Source organism: Watersipora subatra, chromosome 10 (genome assembly GCF_963576615.1).
Source record: "Watersipora subatra chromosome 10, tzWatSuba1.1, whole genome shotgun sequence".
Lineage (NCBI taxonomy): Eukaryota > Metazoa > Bryozoa > Gymnolaemata > Cheilostomatida > Watersiporidae > Watersipora > Watersipora subatra.
Window position 1 is genome coordinate 28687355 of NC_088717.1, and position 22655 is coordinate 28710009.

The window sequence follows — 22655 nt, forward strand, 5'->3', positions numbered from 1 at the left end:
GCTGCAAGTGGAACCTCACAATGTTTTTATTTTATGGATGATACCGATTTGGAGTTGTGCACACATCAAGTAACTAAGCAATGAGTAAGTACCCATGTACATGCGCGTGTTGTGGGTTAAGATCGACGTTTTGCTAAACCAGAGGTCATAGTGACACATTCAAACTGGGTGAATCGAAATAAGAATCTAAGTGTGGAAAATGGTACAAAAAGAATATATTGCGCATCATTTTCTTGTGCATCTTCTGCATGTACTGTCTTCATCTTCCATAAGCATGGAACATTCTGTAACACTTCGCAAATAACATAACTCGCCAAACCTGCGAACTTTGGCGCTTTCATCTTGCGGATGAGGCAAACTTGTGGATTTACAACGTTTTAGAAACATAGCGATTATGGTCTATTCTGACCAATCATGCTCGCTGTTTTATGGAAACAGCGATTATGGTCTATTCTGACCGATCACATCCGCTGTTTGATGGAAACATAGCGATTATGGTCTATTCTGACCAATCATGCCCGATGTTTTATGGAAACAGCGATTATGTCCTATTTTGACCAATCATGCTCGCTGTTTTATGGAAACATAGCGATTATGTTCTATTCTGACCAATCATGCTCGCTGTTTTATGAACAAACATATGTTAGCACCTGTTTGATTACAATTTACTCCAAGATGCTGCTAGTATTACCTTTTAAATCACGATACAGGAATCCATAAGGTGAAAGGGCATTGCCTAAACTCCAGAGTATGTGACTGGCCAACCTTGTCACTCATGTAACCTCTCTGGTGATTATTTAGCCCAACGTGCTATTTAATCTGCACCAATATTTTGTTGCACGGCTTTGTAAGGGCAATGATATACAGACCCCCCATGGGGGGCTGTATATCATTGGTAAGGCTATCAACTGAGAAATAAAATGTATCCCATATGAAAGTGACAGCAAGGTTCTTACAATACATATTTGCAGGACAAAAGTGTATCAAATTAAAAAAATATTTTAAAGTCATTCAAAGCAAATCCATTGTTTAAGCAAATAGTTTTAAGAAATCAGGTCACCCTATAAAAACTGATAACTACAAAGTTTAAAAAGTAAAAAATAATTCAAATGTTACTCTACTAATCAGAATAATAAGGGTTAATTCAGAGTTTCAGCAACTGGTTCTAGCGCTGTACTCCATCCATCCTCCGGGAAAATGTCGGGAGCTAAAAGTAGACACAAAATTTGAGCATAACATTCATTACCTAGAACTCTAATTATACCTTCGTTTATGTGTGAGTCATGATCTTACCAGATGTTGTGACTTAGATGCTAACAAAGATAACCATATTTGAAATCAAGAGCATATGCATAGACTCATCAATGAAGACAACAGGAACAAAAGTGGCCAAATACGAAAACTAGACCAAAATCAGAGTGGTTGCTGCATGTAGAAGCGCACACAAGGTCAAGAATATAGCTTTAACCGAACATGTCTAACGCTAGCAGCTCATTCAAAGCTTACTGGCATTTACTGTTTGTTATTGTGATTGAGGGAGAGATTTTCAACATCCGAAAGAAATAGGAGAGTGATAGAGCCACAGAAGCTAGTGCATACTGATGTGAGAGGAAGCAGGCTATGGTCTACCGATTACATTATGGTGGGATAAGCTCTATGAAAGTTGTATACTGTAAAGCCTCTATTTGAACGCCAGGGAGCTCTTTTTTCAACCCTTCTCCTATAGTGGCATTTTATTAGAAGTAACATTCAAATAGAAGGTGATGTTGTATTTTTTGAAATAGCTCGTCAGAATTTTGAGAAGATAAATTTAACCCTTTCACGGGTAAAGTGAATGTCAACCTGTATTTTGCACTCTCCTTCGGGCGGAGCGATATTAACATTTTCGCATTCGACTGAGAATTGCCCGGCGTACCGGGCCTATAAGATGTGAAATTTTGCCCTTCGACATGGATGCAAGAAATCTGCTGGAACTCATCTCCAACTTGTCATAGATCACTAGATAAATATGCATTGGAAACCTGAGATATATCTCTACAGGTTGATATCTATTGTTTGCAATTAACTTACAATTAACCTACAATGATTTTACATGCGTAGCAATTTTTAGAACCTTCAATTTTCTATTTCATTCTTTGGAAGTACACGTATATTTTTATTTTATATCTATATTTAACAATGTGGCATGAAAGCTCATTGCCCTCATTGAGGTTTGCTACAGTTGGCAACCAAAACTGGCTTTCTATGTGCAATAGAAGAGGAGTGATTAGCGTCGACCCATCGAAAACAGAGTATAAATAACGACAATGATATTATCGAATAACATGCTATAAATCTGCAAATTTATAGGTTATACAATACTAATCTATCAAATGCTACACATTTATATATATATTTAAAAACGAGTAACAAGCAAACCATACATATATTTATAATACATGCGGAAACCAAAATTAACATTTTAAAAACAAAATACTCGTATCGTTTGCTTGGCCAGTCGCATTCTGATTGTTGCTTCGTTTCGACCCATGTCATGTTCTTCTGGCGGTTCAATACCTTCCACAGTGTATTTCGACCTCAACTCTTCTTTTGTACCGCTCAAGTAGCTGCTATTAGCGTCCAAACAATTTTTTTTAGCAGAGCACAACTTTCTGAATTTTGCCATTTAGAATACATGTACCGTAAGTACATGTCAGATGTACAATTCGACCAGGTGTATAAATCAAGGTCTAAAGTGTGGTTCAAAAATCCTGCTTTTGATATATACCTGCTGTATAAGTCGACCTCTCCTCTGGCTTAAATCGTTTGATCGCTAATAGTTCAATTGGCATTGGAGGCGAGCGATGCGTAGCGGAGGAATTGGCATTAAAGAACGCCATCAGCAAAAACACCCAGATCATTTTTGCCGCCGACAATACGTACAACAATTAACAAAAGAACAAGAGAGAACAGTTCTAGTAAAAACCACAAGGTCTGAGAAACAATACTTTACCATCATATTGACCCGCCTCTCCAATATAATTAAACTGCCAGATTTGATAATATGTACGTTTTTAATAGGAAAATCAAGACAGACTGTTGTCAAGAATCGTGATTCATGTACAAGAAAAAGAATAGATAGTGGATGAGTCAAATGGTTTACCGATTTGTGAGCTTGTAGGCAGATACTACAAAAAAACATTAAATGAGAAAAAGCATATCATTCCAAAAGAGAATCCTAGCAATGACAATTTAAATAGGGAAGAATGGGACTTGGTGTTTGATCCGTCTCTAGCCTGTCTTGACAAACTGTTGTTTTTGCGGAGTTGTCCACCGTCGAGTTTTATGAAAAACGACAGGTTAAAATCATTACTACTAATAGTTTCATGCAAATTCTTTGCAATCTAGAACTACAAGCACAGAGCTCAACATATTCTCTATCAAGTTATACTGCTCCAATCTATGTTGAGCTTCTCGTGATTTTAGTAATACTTATGATAAATTTCATTACATATTTAAATGTATTATACCATAAAACCTCTATTTGAACGCCACCTCCATTTGACCTCTGCTATGAGAGAAGGTTTTAAAAAATAGAGCGCCACGCTTTATTTGAACGCCACTCCCATCTTTGATCTTTATGAATTCACAATATCAAGTGATCAGAAAAAAAGTGTCCACAAAATCGTATTAATAATGGATCGTCTACATCATTAAAGGTTGACTTGCAACAAAATTCACATTACAGTTATTTGGTATCAAAAGATTCGCCATGTCTTACTCTATTGTGTTGTAAGGGCCAAATATGTGGGAATGTGATTACAAGCTCTTAAAAGCTCAAAAACGAACAGAAAATCGCAGCCACACGAGACCGCCCTAGTTTGGATTCGTTTTCCAAAACGGCTAAAATGTGACGTATGTGTGCTAAAACGGCTAAAATGTGTGCGAGATAGTTTATGTTTACACTTTCATGCATCCTTATTCGTCGAACTATTTTCACAAATATACTTCACGCTTGCGATAAAAACCATGTCTATTGTTCTTACGCGTCTATTTTATCGGCATCGTAATGCTGCAACTTTGAGCACTGATATCTCAAAACATAGCATAAAAATATGTTTAATTTTTTAAGCTTAGCTTGAACGATTGCATATCATTCTCTGATAAAAATGATGAGCTTTTTGGTCCGCTATGATGGTTGAAAAATGCTGTAGAAATTTTTCGCGCCATATAGCGGGAATTGTAAGTCACATGATCAGATAATGTTAGTTTCAGTTCAAGTTTGATCTATCGCAAATGGCAAACACGCTATCTCATATTAAACTTGTTTATTTTAATTCGTCATAATGTCTAACGCACCACATAGTGTTTGTGCAGCTGCCAAACTGAGAAGCACCTTCTTTTGGCCAAGAGCTGAAAAAAGACTAGACCTTCACCGGGCGTGGAGCAACTGGGTGAAGCTGGATGTGACAAACTTTATTTATTCGTCTGCTTACTCTTACCTTTGTTTTCGCCAGTTCAAAGACGACATGTTTTCTAACCTGTTTGCATACTCCACATATCACCAAAGCACGCGAGTAATTTATTTTATGAACTACTTGTATTAGTAGTTGTAACTCGGGTTATTATCTAGTATTCTCCTAATAGTACTGTATTAATCTATATTTAATATAACAATATTAATGTCATTTAATTGTAATATTATATTATTAGTATTTTATCTTTTTAATTACGTGTATTATTCTTATTATAATAACAAAACTAATTCATACTGCATATCTATCTGTAAAACGTAATATATTAATATATAATTGATAAAATAATGTTGTTTCACGATTAATTTCGCCAAATTTCTTAACCCCACTCACTTATAGATATGTTATATAAAATAGTTATTGTCATTTTCTGGTATTATCGTTAATAGCATATTAATATTATTAGTTGATTATTATTAGATAAAGAGTTTGTGCCAACCACTGAAGACTGGGGAGAGTTTGAGCGCTATGTTGGCCAGCGTCAAACGCTCTCCAATTACATGTAAGATAGAGCTGAACTAAACCAAACTTGACAAAATATAAAAAATATCCATAGAGTTATTACTCACATTTTATGTTTACAATATCATGGATTCTGATAGGGTTTTGTAAAATCTGTGTCATGATTGCATGGCTATATATTTATTCTTTTTCTGATCAAGCAAATATGATATAATAACAGGAAATGATGTTGTACAAATCTTATTGCAAGTCAACTATTGTGTTGTGATTTCAGAACCGAATCCTCCTTCAAAGAGGAGAAAATAATAGTAAGTGTGACAGCACTCCAGCGACTATTTCACTGTCACACCTGCGCCCTCCCCTGCTCATTCACGATGGTGCGAGAAGGCGGATGGGTAGAGTTCAAGGTTACATGTGCCTCCTGTCACCAATCGTACACTTGGGAAACAACTGCCAGGGTGAACAGAGCTCACGTCATCAACCCCCTGCTGGCAGCTGCATCACTCTTTTCTGGCGGATGCCTTACGCAGAACCTCCGTTTTCTGTCGCTCCTGAACATCGCAATACCAAGCCACAGCGTTTGCCTCTACCAACAAAGAGAATACTTACATGGTGTGAGTGTTAATATTTACTCATAAACTTGGAAAATGTGAGTAAAAGCTTGGCACACTAATTGAATAACAACATTTAGAAACAATTTTTTTTTGAAATGAAAATATGTCATCCTTCAAGCAAAATATATTATAATTCAAAATTCTGATTCATCATAATATAGCACAAAAAGGGGGAAGAGGATTCTACATTCTTAGACTAATGATAATGATACAAATTAATCTTGTATAATGAAGTTTTACAATATTTTACAGTGTATTGCTGAGCAGTACACCCTGCATAACGAGGGATTGATGGCAGCAATCGATTGGGAGCTTGATTTGGCAGGTGACGGTAGATGCGATAGTCCTGGGCATTGCGCACTATACAGAGCCTACACTATGATGGATCAGAGCTGCGGTTTAATAGTCAGCAGCCATCTTGTCAAGGTAAAACTTTGACAGTTTTTACTTCACAGCCTGACAAAAACCCAAATTTTTTAGTAGTTATCAATACATAAACATGAAGTTGCTCATCTAGCTAAATAGTTCATTCAAATAATGTGAAAGTAATTGTTAGTCGTAACTTTCTTTACATTGCAGTCAACAGAGACCACCAGCTCTAACACCATGGAGCTGGAAGGCTTCAAGCGATGCCAGTCCGATCTAATTTTCCACGGCCTGAGAGTGAGGTCCATTACAACGGATGTTGTTACAAAGGTTGTGTGCATACTGCAAGCTTGTGTTTTGGCTTATGCCGCAAATTTGTCGCCATGAGCGACGGCCTCTACCTGCATGCTTGGTGTCTAAGATTCGGGCTCTTTTCCCACCAACGAATGATGAAGAAGAGTTTGCAGACTTGCAAACAAGATTTGCGGCATAAACCAAAACAAGATTGCGGTATGCACACAACCTTTTCCGAGCATTTGGCGATGGCTCTCCAAATGGGAATAGATTATCTACCAAAACAACTATTGAAAAACAATAATTGCTGATCATCAAAATAATCTCGATCTTTATATAATAAAATCATAAAACTAATACACTCTCTACTGTAGTAAGTGTACAAGCCAAATATACCAGTTCTCCTTGTGTTCCACGAGTTCAGAATATGTGTGTTCAACTGATGCATTAAATGTGTAACACAAGAATTGTAGATAATGCTTGACACATTAGCATAACCTTGGTGTTGTTGGCATTAAATGAATATCCAACTCACTATGATATCGCAGGTAATTATTCCACCTCAACTCAAGGGGTGCAGACACCACAAATTCGTTTACACCAGGATGCATACGCAGGCATTCATGCTCCCCTCGGTGAAGGAGACAATGCGCAAACTCAGCATAATGGCAGCACAAACATTCAGGAAGAGATGGCATGTCTTGACAACGCTCGCAGGCACACCACTCTGTAGCCGGTGGTATTAGCTCCTAAAGAAATGAACAGATATGTCTATGCAACCATAGCTAATACATCAGGTCGATGTTATCCAACAGTATATCAGTGCAGCACTAGATTTAAATATTAAAATTGTTAATGTTGTCATTCGAGAAAAATCTGTAATTATTTTTTCGCAATATTGAAGCGATAATTATCATCATTAAAATCATATATAATAATATTCGTTCTATCACTCTCAAGCTAAAACTATTACTACTAGCTAGCTTGGCACATAAGAGCTGGCTAGTGGCGGTGCTTACTTGCTGGGAGGTTTTATTCTGTTGAGGATTTTCTTCAGATAGAGCGTCAGGCTCGAAACGCCAGGGTCTTAACTCTTCAGAATTTGACATTTTTTATGATCGCAACTCAGACATGAATAGTCGAACGGAATGGCCAAGCCGAAACTGTAAAGTAGCGAGCATCTATATTTGATACGGGGTCTTAGGTAAAACCCGAAGTGATTATCATAAACTATTGCTACGATAAGTTTGATATTGAGCTTTTTATTGGCCTTTCAATTCACGCGAGAACATCACGTGACAAGACAATAACCATACAGCGCGGATACGTCATCGAAATCAAGAGATTCCAATCTACGGCGGCTTTTTGTTTTTGAGCTTTTAAGAGCTTTTAATCACATTTCCACATATTTGGCACCTACCACACAACAGAGTAAAACATGGCGAATCTTTTGATACCAAATAACTGTAATGTGAATTTTGTTGCAAGTCAACCTTTAACAATCAATTCTCCCGTTGTCCAACTCCAAAGATTTTCCCTTCTTTTTTACTGAAGCTAACACTTTAGAAACAACCAATAACTGTCTCAGGCTAATAGTAGTTGCTTGTTTAACACGGTTTCAATACTTCTGAGTACCCGTACATAAAAACCGGCTTATATTTATAATGGTAGATGCTCGACTAGTATATCTTATATATATAAAGGTGAAGGTATGTCTGTCCTTCCAGCTATAGCTATTATTAGAATAGCATAACTGGACAACAACGCTGTGACACAACGCCAAGCCTACCGGCATTATTAACTAGCTTACTGGAGTTCTCCATTGGCCATGCGCCAGGCTAATAGCAAGCGGTTCTCACTACTTCTCATTGTTTATAAGACAAAACACTTTTTTCATGATATGTAGTTTGAAAGTTAGAATGGCAAATGTTGTTATATGTTAAATACAAGTCAATTTTCTGTCCAAAAAGGCTTTTCTATTAACCGGGCAACATCGGGTGGCACAGCTAGTCTATATATATATATATAAACCTCAAGGTCTGTCCAGTTATTGCTATTCAAACTTTGGAATGAAAAGCTCGCTTTGTGCTGGATTTGAACTCATGAGATTGCAACGGCAAGTGTCTAACCACGCATTTAACCACTTAGCTACACAGTCCTTGAAATTCTATCGCTCTTATCATATACCATATACCCTTTTCTCGATTGTACACGCTAAATCACGTATTAATTGATATATTGCGCCCCATGGGTGACGATTCCCCTGTTATAAAATATTTTTCGCCTAACTCTATGAAACGATGCTTTTTCGTCCTCGCCATACTAGAGCGAATTAGTTTTTCGCCATACGATATCAACAATAAGTTCTTTCGAGATTAAAATTTGGCGATTGTAGTACTGATTATGATGAAATAACAAAAATGTCGACATGCTATTTTGCCGCTAACTCAGTTCAGCGATACCCATTACGGTAAAAACGGATTCGCAAACAAATAAATGATAAAATTTTAGTTTCGAGTTTACTAAAATACATGCTACACGTCCTTCAAGTATGTATTTACTAAGCTAAATTCATTTAAGTTAGATTCAGCATTTATGTTACACATCTATCTTAAAGCACATCAATTACACTAGAAATTCCCCTGTCATACAGCCCACGACCAAAGTGATATTGGAAAAAAGAAAGGGTACTGATGGTTGAGAAATGCAATATTAGCAGTCAAATGGCACTGCAGTGCAATAGGATAACTGCAATGGTAGCTGTAATGTACTGGGTGTGGGTGTTATTATATACAACAAACAGCAATAATAAAGGAAAATATTCCCACGACCAAACGAGCGGAGCGAAGTGTGGGAGTTTTTATGATAAATGCATGTGCACACAACTTACGAAAATTATTCATCAACAATGAGACGAACCCTCGTCAAGAAATTTCATCAACAAATTTAAGCATCGTTATGCAAAGTCGTTAAAATATAATAACAATACAAAACACATTTAAACCTATTTAAATATGTTACCAAGTCTTTGTAAACCGTCGGTATTATTTTAAAACTTACCCATCTGATCGGATTATACACAAATAGACAGATTAATTTGGACGGAAATCGCCACAAAACGCTTGAAAAGCTTGGTTTAATAAAAGTTAAGACCGAAAATTGAAACGCCGAGGGACAGATAATAGAACGATAAAGTCTTGCGCATTTCACGAAAAAATAACGTGCACTTTTCACCAGTCTATAGCATTGTCGAATTGCCAAAGGTTTCGGCAAATAACACAGGAGTATAGAAATCGTTTCATTTTTGCCGATTTCAATTTTTTCATTTTCATTTGCCAACACATTTGAATACTTTTGCATTCTAACTGATGTCCAACGCAGTATAAGTAAAGCAAATGACGATGATATTTTTTAACGTTTCTTATGAGATTATTACAGTAATTAATTATAAGTTTGGATGACTACAGAACAATGACTACGTAGTAGAGATTTTCTAAAAATCTCTTTTATAAATATCACAACTTCGTGATATTGTTGGCTATGCCGTTTTGAAATGTAAACAAAATTGTGCTTTGGTTTTTATTATTACTATATAAATAATATTGGTTATTCTAATAATATCAGTGCATTTTACTTCTAATATTGGCCAATATTGCATTTCTCTTTTAGCAGGAGGAGAGATATAAACATATAATCTTTTCCTTTCATAATTGCTATTAGTTGTACATAATAACACCCACACCCAGTACATTACAGCTACCATTGCAGTTATCCTATTTGACTGCTAATATTGCATTTCTCAACCATTAGTACCCTTTCTTTTTTCCAATATCACTTTGGTCGTGGACTGTATGACAGTAGAATTTTTAGTATACGTTTATATCTCTCCCCCTGCAATAGGAGAAATGCAATATTGACCAATATTAGAAGTAAAATGCATTGATATTATTAGAATAACCAATATTATTAATATAGTAATACAGTAATAATAGAAAACCAATGCACAATTTTGTTTACATTTCAAAACGTCATAGCTAACAATATCAAGAAGTTGTGATATTTATATAGATTTTTAGAAAATCTATTTAACAAAACTATTTAGGAAAAATAATAACAGTAACATATATCGATGTTGTTAGTGTGACTATAAGACTTCAATAGTCATCCAAACTTATAAGTAAATATTGTAATAATCTCATTAGAATCGTTAGAAAAAAATATCATCTTCATTTCCTTTACTTTCACTGCTTAGGCCATCAGCTAGAATACCAAAGTACTCAAAAGTTTCCAAAATGTCAGTTACTTTGAAATCGGCAAAAAAGAAACGGTTTCTGTACTTCTAAGTTAATTACAGAAACCTTCGGCAATTCGACAATGCTATAGACCGGTGAAATGTGCATGTTATTTTTCGTGAAATGCGCACGACTTAATGGTTCTATTCTCTGTCGCTCGGCGTTTCGTTTGCCGGTCTTAATTTTGATAAAAGTAAGGCTTGCCCAGTTTTAATAAAGATTTTTGGCCGAATTAATCTGTCTATTTATGTATAATCCGATCAGATGGGTTAGTTTTAAGATGGTCGTGGGATAATCTTTTATCGTATATTTCAATACATCAGAGTGTTGGCTTTCGAATGAACCATTGTTTGACATGATGAGACAGACATTGATTGGTGTTTATAGGATTTCCCCAGGGCTCTACCGCAGAAATGTTCAATGGTATAGACTTGAAAATTGTGACGTCACAATTTTCATATGCGGTGTTGTGTGCTCTTACCACTTATTTTATTACTTACCGCTTGTATTTATCAACTACGATAATTACGCTTGCGTCAGGCGAAGGTAGGACAACTCCAGAGAACCAATAAAGGTGACAAAGGAATCAGTGTCATTAGTTCTCCATGTATAGATTATTTCTAGGATAAATAACTCAGATTCCAAGCACCATACTATGTTTTCCTGATGATTATGCACTAGCCCTCTCATTTTATTGTGATGTTGAGGGTCGCAACTGAGACTAATTAATTTCAAGCATTACGTGATCCCGCGAAAGTGCGACTGACATGTAGTCCTAGGGCCACGCAACCGCAGGTCACAATTTAATCGATGTGATTTCATTACCTTTATTAACGACAGTATATTTATTGAAGCATAATTGATAAACCCAGAACATGTGTTTGTATTGGTCGGGCGTTAGCACAATCCCGGGCATTAATGATTATCTAGAATCCTAGTTTATTATTAGGGCTCTCTGGGTTTAACAGCACCGATTGTCAAAGAAAAGCGCAACCTCAATGGCAGCGAAAGGGATCGACTACCTAAGGCTAAAAAATAATTGTGACATCACATTGTGGAAACCGCAACCAAGTGTTTTTTTGATTGCAGGACACACTTTTGACACCCTGTTTTTCATAGTTCTATTATTCTTTGTGTATTGAATATAGGCTGATTCGAAAGCCTCTGATGTATTGAACTATATAATAAAACATTATGTAATTTATGTGCTTTAAAAGGTAAGAACTCTGCACGTAGTACATTGCAATGTTACATTTTCTTGCAGATCATGACCACAAAATGCACTGAAGTTATTGTAGGAAACTATAGTTACTAAGGTTAACATATCGTTTTGTTAACATTTTTTAATGATGATGATTTTGATGATTTTTACCAGGAGGTGATTGCATTAGATAATTACTATGGGTTTCGGTACCACTCTATACGTCTATACGATATTTTCGCCTTATCATGCCAACAATAAAACAAAACTAAAATCATATAATTGTATACCAAATAACTTTTCATTGTAATCGTAGCAAAACAGACTATATTTAGCCAGTACTTGCTGATGATTTCACATTTACATTTAAGCACCTTTACAGTTTTATTTTTTCTCCTAATTTATTTCAATAAAAACACTTCTGTCAGGATATGAGATTTAAAAGTTACAGTTGTTTGAAAATATTTGAAAACCTTTACCGTTGTTTTATTTTTTCTATTAATAACTTATTGTTTCTATTAATAACTGCACAAGAACCACTTTTCTCATGATATGAAGTTTAAAAGTTAGAATGGTAAACGTTGTGTTGTATATATTGAATAAAAATCAATTTTCTGTCCAAAGACTTTTTATTACCCAGCAACGCCGGGCATCCTCCTAGTATCCTATATATATATATATATATATATATATATATATATATATACAATGAAGACTAGAAAGAGGTTCATTTGATGACATAAGCGCTCAACGAAGGCATTTTTCGGCCGAAATCCTATCGTTAGGTGACGACTAACTGTAGGTATGTTTAATAGTTAGTCGGGAAAGGAAAACCCAGTCTATCGATCGTGTTCAAAACCACATTGAAGGTTAATGGAGATAGAGCTGAGTTTTGAGAAAAAAGGAAAAGTGCTCTTTCACTCGGACATGAATTAAAGCTTACGACTTTTGACAAGAGGGTGTTGATGACTGAGCATCCTACGCGTTGATGAGATCTGCACAATGACTTAACTTCAGAACAAGGATTTACCTGCGGAACCCGGCATCCCAAAGCAGGGAAAGAGCACCGAGACTCCGAATTCCAACAAGACAATGAAGGACAATATTAGTATCTTCCTTAGCAGGCAACGCTACTCCATATTTACGCTGGAAGTCGGAGGGAGGAAGAGCGAAGGCTTCAGCTACTTCAACCACTGTAACAGATATTTAGCTAATACTAATAGTTGCATTAGGGGGGTATTGCCTTAGTATACCATACAGCTAGTAAGAGTGTACAAACACTATAATATACCATACAGCTAGTAGGAGTGTATAAACACTATAATATACCATACAGCTAGTAGGAGCGTATAAACACTATAATATACCATACAGCTAGTAAGAGTGTATAAACACTATAATATACCATACAGCTAGTAAGAGTGTATAAACACTATAATATACCATACAGCTAGTAAGAGTGTGTAAACACTATAATATACCATACAGCTAGTAGGAGTGTATAAACACTATAATATACCATACAGCTAGTAAAAGTGTATAAACACTATAATATACCATACAGCTAGTAAGAGTGTATAAACACTATAGTATACCATACAGCTAGTAGGAGTGTATAAACACTATAATATACCATACAGCTAGTAAAAGTGTATAAACACTATAATATACCATACAGCTAGTAAGAGTGTATAAACACTATAATATACCATACAGCTAGTAAGAGTGTATAAACACTATAATATACCATACAGCTAGTAAGAGTGTGTAAACACTATAATATACCATACAGCTAGTAGGAGTGTATAAACACTATAATATACCATACAGCTAGTAAAAGTGTATAAACACTATAATATACCATACAGCTAGTAAAAGTGTATAAACACTATAATATACCATACAGCTAGTAAGAGTGTATAAACACTATAGTATACCATACAGCTAGTAGGAGTGTATAAACACTATAATATACCATACAGCTAGTAAAAGTGTATAAACACTATAATATACCATACAGCTAGTAAGAGTGTATAAACACTATAATATACCATACAGCTAGTAAGAGTGTATAAACACTATAATATACCATACAGCTAGTAAGAGTGTGTAAACACTATAATATACCATACAGCTAGTAGGAGTGTATAAACACTATAATATACCATACAGCTAGTAAGAGTGTATAAACACTATAATATACCATACAGCTAGTAAGAGTGTGTAAACACTATAATATACCATACAGCTAGTAGGAGTGTATAAACACTATAATATACCATACAGCTAGTAAGAGTGTATAAACACTATAGTATACCATACAGCTAGTAAGAGTGTATAAACACTATAATATACCATACAGCTAGTAAGAGTGTATAAACACTATAGTATACCATACAGCTAGTAGGAGTGTATAAACACTATAACATACGTCACCGGTGGGGAAGCAAATGAGCGCCCATTACATAAAACGGAAAAGACAGAATAATAATTTGAGGCAAGTTGGACGTAGTTTTAGTTTTGCACATCCAATCCTCACAAGAAAACGAAACTGAAGATCGGTTACGTGGTATGTGGGTTGATAGAGGCATCAATCCAGTGCGTTCCACTTCTGCCAAAGACCTCACATCAAATAACTGTATGTCTTTAGAAGCTATCATAGACATCAATGTTTCGTAGCTAATATCTGTCCAAGGTTGTAGAGTGGAAAGGTCATCAATTTCTTCTAAAAAAAGACAAGCAGATAGAGCATGAAAACCAGAGGACACATTACCAACATAACCTGATAATAAAGACTAAGTGAATATTAAAGATAGGTCATAGAAACATGTAGTAGAATAGGTGATAGAAACATGTAGTAGAATAGGTGACAGAAACATGTAGTAGAATAGGTGATATAAACATGTAGTAGAATAGGTGATATAAACATGTAGTAGAATAGGTGATAGAAACATGTAGTAGAATAGGTGATATAAACATGTAGTAGAATAGGTGATAGAAACATATAGTAGAATAGGTGATAGAAACATGTAGTAGAATAGGTGATAGAAACATATAGTAGAATAGGTGATAGAAACATGTAGTAGAATAGGTGATAGAAACATGTAGTAGAATAGGTGATATAAACATGTAGTAGAATAGGTGATAGAAACATGTAGTAGAATAGGTGATAGAAACATGTAGTAGAATAGGTGATAGAAACATGTAGTAGAATAGGTGATATAAACATGTAGTAGAATAGGTGATAGAAACATGTAGTAGAATAGGTGATAGAAACATGTAGTAGAATAGGTGATAGAAACATGTAGTAGAATAGGTGATAGAAACATGTAGTAGAATAGGTGATAGAAACATGCAGTAGAATAGGTGATAGAAACATGTAGTAGAATAGGTGATAGAAACATGTAGTAGAATAGGTGATAGAAACATGTAGTAGAATAGGTGATAGAAACATGTAGTAGAATAGGTGATAGAAACATGCAGTAGAATAGGTGATAGAAACATGTAGTAGAATAGGTGATAGAAACATGTAGTAGAATAGGTGATAGACACATGTAGTAGAATAGGTGATAGAAACATGTAGTAGAATAGGTGATAGAAACATGTAATAGAATAGGTGATATAAACATGTAGTAGAATAGGTGATAGAAACATGCAGTAGAATAGGTGATAGAAACATATAGTAGAATAGGTGATAGAAACATGTAGTAGAATAGGTGATAGAAACATGTAGTAGAATAGGTGATATAAACATGTAGTAGAATAGGTGATAGAAACATGTAGTAGAATAGGTGATAGAAACATGTAGTAGAATAGGTGATAGAAACATGTAGTAGAATAGGTGATATAAACATGTAGTAGAATAGGTGATAGAAACATGTAGTAGAATAGGTGATAGAAACATGTAGTAGAATAGGTGATAGAAACATGTAGTAGAATAGGTGATAGAAACATGTAGTAGAATAGGTGATAGAAACATGCAGTAGAATAGGTGATAGAAACATGTAGTAGAATAGGTGATAGAAACATGTAGTAGAATAGGTGATAGAAACATGTAGTAGAATAGGTGATAGAAACATGTAGTAGAATAGGTGATAGAAACATGCAGTAGAATAGGTGATAGAAACATGTAGTAGAATAGGTGATAGAAACATGTAGTAGAATAGGTGATAGAAACATGTAGTAGAATAGGTGATAGAAACATGTAGTAGAATAGGTGATAGAAACATGCAGTAGAATAGGTGATAGAAACATGTAGTAGAATAGGTGATAGAAACATGTAGTAGAATAGGTGATAGACACATGTAGTAGAATAGGTGATAGAAACATGTAGTAGAATAGGTGATAGAAACATGTAATAGAATAGGTGATATAAACATGTAGTAGAATAGGTGATAGAAACATGTAGTAGAATAGGTGATAGAAACATGTAGTAGAATAGGTGATAGAAACATGTAGTAGAATAGGTGATATAAACATGTAGTAGAATAGGTGATAGAAACATGTAGTAGAATAGGTGATAGAAACATGTAGTAGAATAGGTGATAGAAACATGTAGTAAAATAGGTGATAGAAACATGCAGTAGAATAGGTGATAGAAACATGCAGTAGAATAGGTGATAGAAACATGTAGTAGAATAGGTGATAGAAACATGCAGTAGAATAGGTGATATAAACATGTAGTAGAATAGGTGATAGAAACATGTAGTAGAATAGGTGATAGAAACATGTAGTAGAATAGGTGATAGAAACATGTAGTAGAATAGGTGATAGAAACATGCAGTAGAATAGGTGATAGAAACATGCAGTAGAATAGGTGATAGAAACATGCAGTAGAATAGGTGATAGAAACATGTAGTAGAATAGGTGATAGAAACATGCAGTAGAATAGGTGATAGAAACATGTAGTAGAATAGGTGATAGACACATGCAGTAGAATAGGTGATAGAAACATGTAGTAGAATAGGTGATAGAAACATGTAGTAGAATAGGTGATAGAAACATGTAGTAGAATAGGTGATAGAAACATGTAGTAGAATAGGTGATAGAAACATGTAGTAGAATAGGTGATAGAAACATGTAGTAGAATAGGTGATAGAAACATGTAGTAGAATAGGTGATAGAAACATGTAGTAGAATAGGTGATAGAAACATGTAGTAGAATAGGTGATAGAAACATGCAGTAGAATAGGTGATAGAAACATGCAGTAGAATAGGTGATATAAACATGTAGTAGAATACGTGATAGAAACATGTAGTAGAATAGGTGATAGAAACATGTAGTAGAATAGGTGATAGAAACATGTAGTAGAATAGGTGATAGAAACATGTAGTAGAATAGGTGATAGAAACATGTAGTAGAATAGGTGATAGAGACATGTAGTAGAATAGGTGATAGAAACATGTTGTAGAATAGGTGATAGAAACATGTAGTAGAATAGGTGATAGAAACATGTAGTAGAATAGGTGATAGAAACATATAGTAGAATAGGTGATAGAAACATGCAGTAGAATAGGTGATAGAAACATGCAGTAGAATAGGTGATAGAAACATGTAGTAGAATAGGTGATAGAAACATGCAGTAGAATAGGTGATAGAAACATGTAGTAGAATAGGTGATAGAAACATGTAGTAGAATAGGTGATAGAAACATGCAGTAGAATAGGTGATAGAAACATGTAGTAGAATAGGTGATAGAAACATGTAGTAGAATAGGTGATAGAAACATGTAGTAGAATAGGTGATAGAAACATGTAGTAGAATAGGTGATAGAAACATGTAGTAGAATAAGTGATAGAAACATGTAGTAGAATAGGTGATAGAAACATGTAGTAGAATAGGTGATAGAAACATTTAGTAGAATAGGTGATAGAAACATGTAGTAGAATAGGTGATAGAAACATGTAGTAGAATAGGTGATAGAAACATGTAGTAGAATAGGTGATAGAAACATATAGTAGAATAGGTGATAGAAACATATAGTAGAATAGGTGATAGAAACATGCAGTAGAATAGGTGATAGAAACATGCAGTAGAATAGGTGATAGAAACATGTAGTACAATAGGTGATAGAAACATGCAGTAGAATAGGTGATAGAAACATGTAGTAGAATAGGTGATAGAAACATGTAGTAGAATAGGTGATAGAAACATATAGTAGAATAGGTGATAGAAACATGTAGTAGAATAGGTGATAGAAACATGCAGTAGAATAGGTGATAGAAACATGTAGTAGAATAGGTGATAGAAACATGCAGTAGAATAGGTGATAGAAACATGTAGTAGAATAGGTGATAGAAACATGCAGTAGAATAGGTGATAGAAACATGTAGTAGAATAGGTGATAGAAACATGTAGTAGAATAGGTGATAGAAACATGTAGTAGAATAGGTGATAGAAACATGTAGTAGAATAGGTGATAGAAACATGCAGTAGAATAGGTGATAGAAACATGTAGTAGAATAGGTGATAGAAACATGTAGTAGAATAGGTGATAGAAACATGTAGTAGAATAGGTGATAGACACATGCAGTAGAATAGGTGATAGAAACATGTAGTAGAATAGGTGATAGAAACATGTAGTAGAATAGGTGATAGAAACATGTAGTAGAATAGGTGATAGAAACATGCAGTAGAATAGGTGATAGAAACATGTAGTAGAATAGGTGATAGAAACATGTAGTAGAATAGGTCATAGAAACATGTAGTAGAATAGGTGATAGAAACATGTAGTAGAATAGGTGATAGAAACATGCAGTAGAATAGGTGATAGAAACATGTAGTAGAATAGGTGATAGAAACATGTAGTAGAATAGGTGATAGAAACATGTAGTAGAATAGGTGATAGAAACATGTAGTAGATTAGGTGATAGAAACATGTAGTAGAATAGGTGATAGAAACATGCAGTAGAATAGGTGATAGAAACATGCAGTAGAATAGGTGATAGAAACATGTAGTAGAATAGGTGATATAAACATGTAGTAGAATAGGTGATAGAAACATGTAGTAGAATAGGTGATATAAACATGTAGTAGAATAGGTGATAGAAACATGTAGTAGAATAGGTGATAGAAACATGTAGTAGAATAGGTGATATAAACATGTAGTAGAATAGGTGATATAAACATGTAGTAGAATAGGTGATATAAACATGTAGTAGAATAGGTGATAGAAACATGCAGTAGAATAGGTGATAGAAACATGCAGTAGAATAGGTGATAGAAACATGCAGTAGAATAGGTGATAGAAACATGCAGTAGAATAGGTGATAGAAACATGTAGTAGAATAGGTGATAGAAACATGCAGTAGAATAGGTGATAGAAACATGCAGTAGAATAGGTGATAGAAACATGCAGTAGAATAGGTGATAGAAACATGCAGTAGAATAGGTGATAGAAACATGTAGTAGAATAGGTGATAGAAACATGCAGTAGAATCGGTGATATAAACATGTAGTAGAATAGGTGATAGAAACATGTAGTAGAATAGGTGATAGAAACATGTAGTAGAATAGGTGATAGAAACATGCAGTAGAATAGGTGATAGAAACATGTAGTAGAATAGGTGATAGAAACATGTAGTAGAATAGGTGATAGAAACATGTAGTAGAATAGGTGATAGAAACATATAGTAGAATAGGTGATAGAAACATGTAGTAGAATAGGTGATAGAAACATGTAGTAGAATAGGTGATAGAAACATGTAGTAGAATAGGTGATAGAAACATGTAGTAGAATAGGTGATAGAAACATGTAGTAGAATAGGTGATAGAAACATGTTGTAGAATAGGTGATAGAAACATGCAGTAGAATAGGTGATAGAAACATGCAGTAGAATAGGTGATAGAAACATGTAGTAGAATAGGTGATAGAAACATGTAGTAGAATAGGTGATAGAAACATGTAGTAGAATAGGTGATAGAAACATGTAGTAGAATAGGTGATAGAAACATGTAGTAGAATAGGTGATAGAAACATGTAGTAGAATAGGTGATAGAAACATGTAGTAGAATAGGTGATAGAAACATGTAGTAGAATAGGTGATAGAAACATGTAGTAGAATAGGTGATAGAAACATGTTGTAGAATAGGTGATAGAAACATATAGTAGAATAGGTGATAGAAACATGCAGTAGAATAGGTGATAGAAACATGTAGTAGAATAGGTGATAGAAACATGTAGTAGAATAGGTGATAGAAACATGTAGTAGAATAGGTGATAGAAACATGTAGTAGAATAGGTGATAGAAACATGTAGTAGAATAGGTGATAGAAACATGTAGTAGAATAGGTGATAGAAACATGTAGTAGAATAGGTGATAGAAACATGTAGTAGAATAGGTGATAGAAACATGTAGTAGAATAGGTGATAGAAACATGTTGTAGAATAGGTGATAGAAACATATAGTAGAATAGGTGATAGAAACATGCAGTAGAATAGGTGATAGAAACATGCAGTAGAATAGGTGATAGAAACATGTAGTAGAATAGGTGATAGAAACATGCAGTAGAATAGGTGATAGAAACATGTAGTAGAATAGGTGATAGAAACATGTAGTAGAATAGGTGATAGAAACATATAGTAGAATAGGTGATAGAAACATGCAGTAGAATAGGTGATAGAAACATGCAGTAGAATAGGTGATAGAAACATGTAGTAGAATAGGTGATAGAAACATGCAGTAGAATAGGTGATAGAAACATGTAGTAGAATAGGTGATAGAAACATGTAGTAGAATAGGTGATAGAAACATGCAGTAGAATAGGTGATAGAAACATGTAGTAGAATAGGTGATAGAAACATGTAGTAGAATAGGTGATAGAAACATGTAGTAGAATAGGTGATAGAAACATGTAGTAGAATAGGTGATAGAAACATGTAGTAGAATAGGTGATAGAAACATGTAGTAGAATAGGTGATAGAAACATGTAGTAGAATAGGTGATAGAAACATATAGTAGAATAGGTGATAGAAACATGTAGTAGAATAGGTGATAGAAACATGTAGTAGAATAGGTGATAGAAACATGTAGTAGAATAGGTGATAGAAACATGTAGTAGAATAGGTGATAGAAACATGTAGTAGAATAGGTGATAGAAACATGTTGTAGAATAGGTGATAGAAACATATAGTAGAATAGGTGATAGAAACATGCAGTAGAATAGGTGATAGAAACATGCAGTAGAATAGGTGATAGAAACATGTAGTAGAATAGGTGATAGAAACATGCAGTAGAATAGGTGATAGAAACATGTAGTAGAATAGGTGATAGAAACATGTAGTAGAATAGGTGATAGAAACATATAGTAGAATAGGTGATAGAAACATGCAGTAGAATAGGTGATAGAAACATGCAGTAGAATAGGTGATAGAAACATGTAGTAGAATAGGTGATAGAAACATGCAGTAGAATAGGTGATAGAAACATGTAGTAGAATAGGTGATAGAAACATGCAGTAGAATAGGTGATAGAAACATGTAGTAGAATAGGTGATAGAAACATGTAGTAGAATAGGTGATAGAAACATGTAGTAGAATAGGTGATAGAAACATGTAGTAGAATAGGTGATAGAAACATGCAGTAGAATAGGTGATAGAAACATGTAGTAGAATAGGTGATAGAAACATGTAGTAGAATAGGTGATAGAAACATGTAGTAGAATAGGTGATAGACACATGCAGTAGAATAGGTGATAGAAACATCTAGTAGAATAGGTGATAGAAACATGTAGTAGAATAGGTGATAGAAACATGTAGTAGAATAGGTGATAGAAACATGCAGTAGAATAGGTGATAGAAACATGTAGTAGAATAGGTGATAGAAACATGTAGTAGAATAGGTGATAGAAACATGTAGTAGAATAGGTGATAGAAACATGCAGTAGAATAGGTGATAGAAACATGTAGTAGAATAGGTGATAGAAACATGCAGTAGAATAGGTGATAGAAACATGCAGTAGAATAGGTGATAGAAACATGTAGTAGAATAGGTGATAGAAACATGCAGTAGAATAGGTGATAGAAACATGTAGTAGAATAGGTGATAGAAACATGTAGTAGAATAGGTGATAGAAACATGTAGTAGAATAGGTGATAGAAACATGTAGTAGAATAGGTGATAGAAACATGCAGTAGAATAGGTGATAGAAACATGTAGTAGAATAGGTGATAGAAACATGTAGTAGAATAGGTGATAGAAACATGCAGTAGAATAGGTGATATAAACATGTAGTAGAATAGGTGATAGAAACATGTAGTAGAATAGGTCATAGAAACATGTAGTAGAATAGGTGATAGAAACATGTAGTAGAATAGGTCATAGAAACATGTAGTAGAATAGGTGATAGAAACATGTAGTAGAATAGGTGATAGAAACATGTAGTAGAATAGGTGATAGAAACATGCAGTAGAATAGGTGATAGAAACATGCAGTAGAATAGGTGATATAAACATGTAGTAGAATAGGTGATAGAAACATGTAGTAGAATAGGTGATAGAAACATGTAGTAGAATAGGTGATAGAAACATGTAGTAGAATAGGTCATAGAAACATGTAGTAGAATAGGTGATAGAAACATGTAGTAGAATAGGTGATAGAAACATGTAGTAGAATAGGTGATAGAAACATGTAGTAGAATAGGTGATAGAAACATGTAGTAGAATAGGTGATAGAAACATGTAGTAGAATAGGTGATAGAAACATGCAGTAGAATAGGTGATAGAAACATGCAGTAGAATAGGTCATAGAAACATGTAGTAGAATAGGTGATAGAAACATGTAGTAGAATAGGTGATAGAAACATGTAGTAGAATAGGTGATAGAAACATGCAGTAGAATAGGTGATAGAAACATGCAGTAGAATAGGTCATAGAAACATGTAGTAGAATAGGTGATAGAAACATGTAGTAGA

The 22655-nt window shown here is 34.5% G+C and overlaps 2 protein-coding genes and 1 long non-coding RNA gene across 3 annotated transcripts in view; 1 reads left to right on the forward strand and 2 right to left on the reverse strand.

The window, feature by feature from the left end:
* Positions 1 to 932: 932 nt before the first annotated feature.
* LOC137405998 (uncharacterized) overlaps positions 933 to 22655 on the reverse strand; it is a 41124-nt gene continuing 19401 nt past the window's right edge. The window contains exons 6-8 of the mRNA XM_068092498.1: positions 14283 to 14468; positions 12774 to 12936; positions 933 to 1207 (exon numbers count right to left, since the gene is read on the reverse strand). Of these exons, the coding sequence (XP_067948599.1) occupies positions 1153 to 1207; positions 12774 to 12936; positions 14283 to 14468 (404 nt within the window). The 3' untranslated portion in view covers positions 933 to 1152. The remainder of the gene's footprint in view (positions 1208 to 12773; positions 12937 to 14282; positions 14469 to 22655) is intronic.
* LOC137405999 (uncharacterized) lies at positions 5432 to 7593 on the reverse strand. Its single transcript, XM_068092499.1, has 3 exons — positions 7270 to 7593; positions 6786 to 6999; positions 5432 to 5562 (listed from the first exon to the last, which is right to left on the reverse strand). The coding sequence occupies exons 1-3, from the start codon at positions 7357 to 7359 to the stop codon at positions 5477 to 5479; spliced, it is 390 nt and encodes a 129-aa protein (XP_067948600.1). The 5' UTR covers positions 7360 to 7593; the 3' UTR covers positions 5432 to 5476.
* On the forward strand, positions 5440 to 6663 carry LOC137406000 (uncharacterized). Its single transcript, XR_010979829.1, has 3 exons — positions 5440 to 5590; positions 5843 to 6016; positions 6170 to 6663. It is a non-coding gene; the product is annotated as an uncharacterized lncRNA (long non-coding RNA).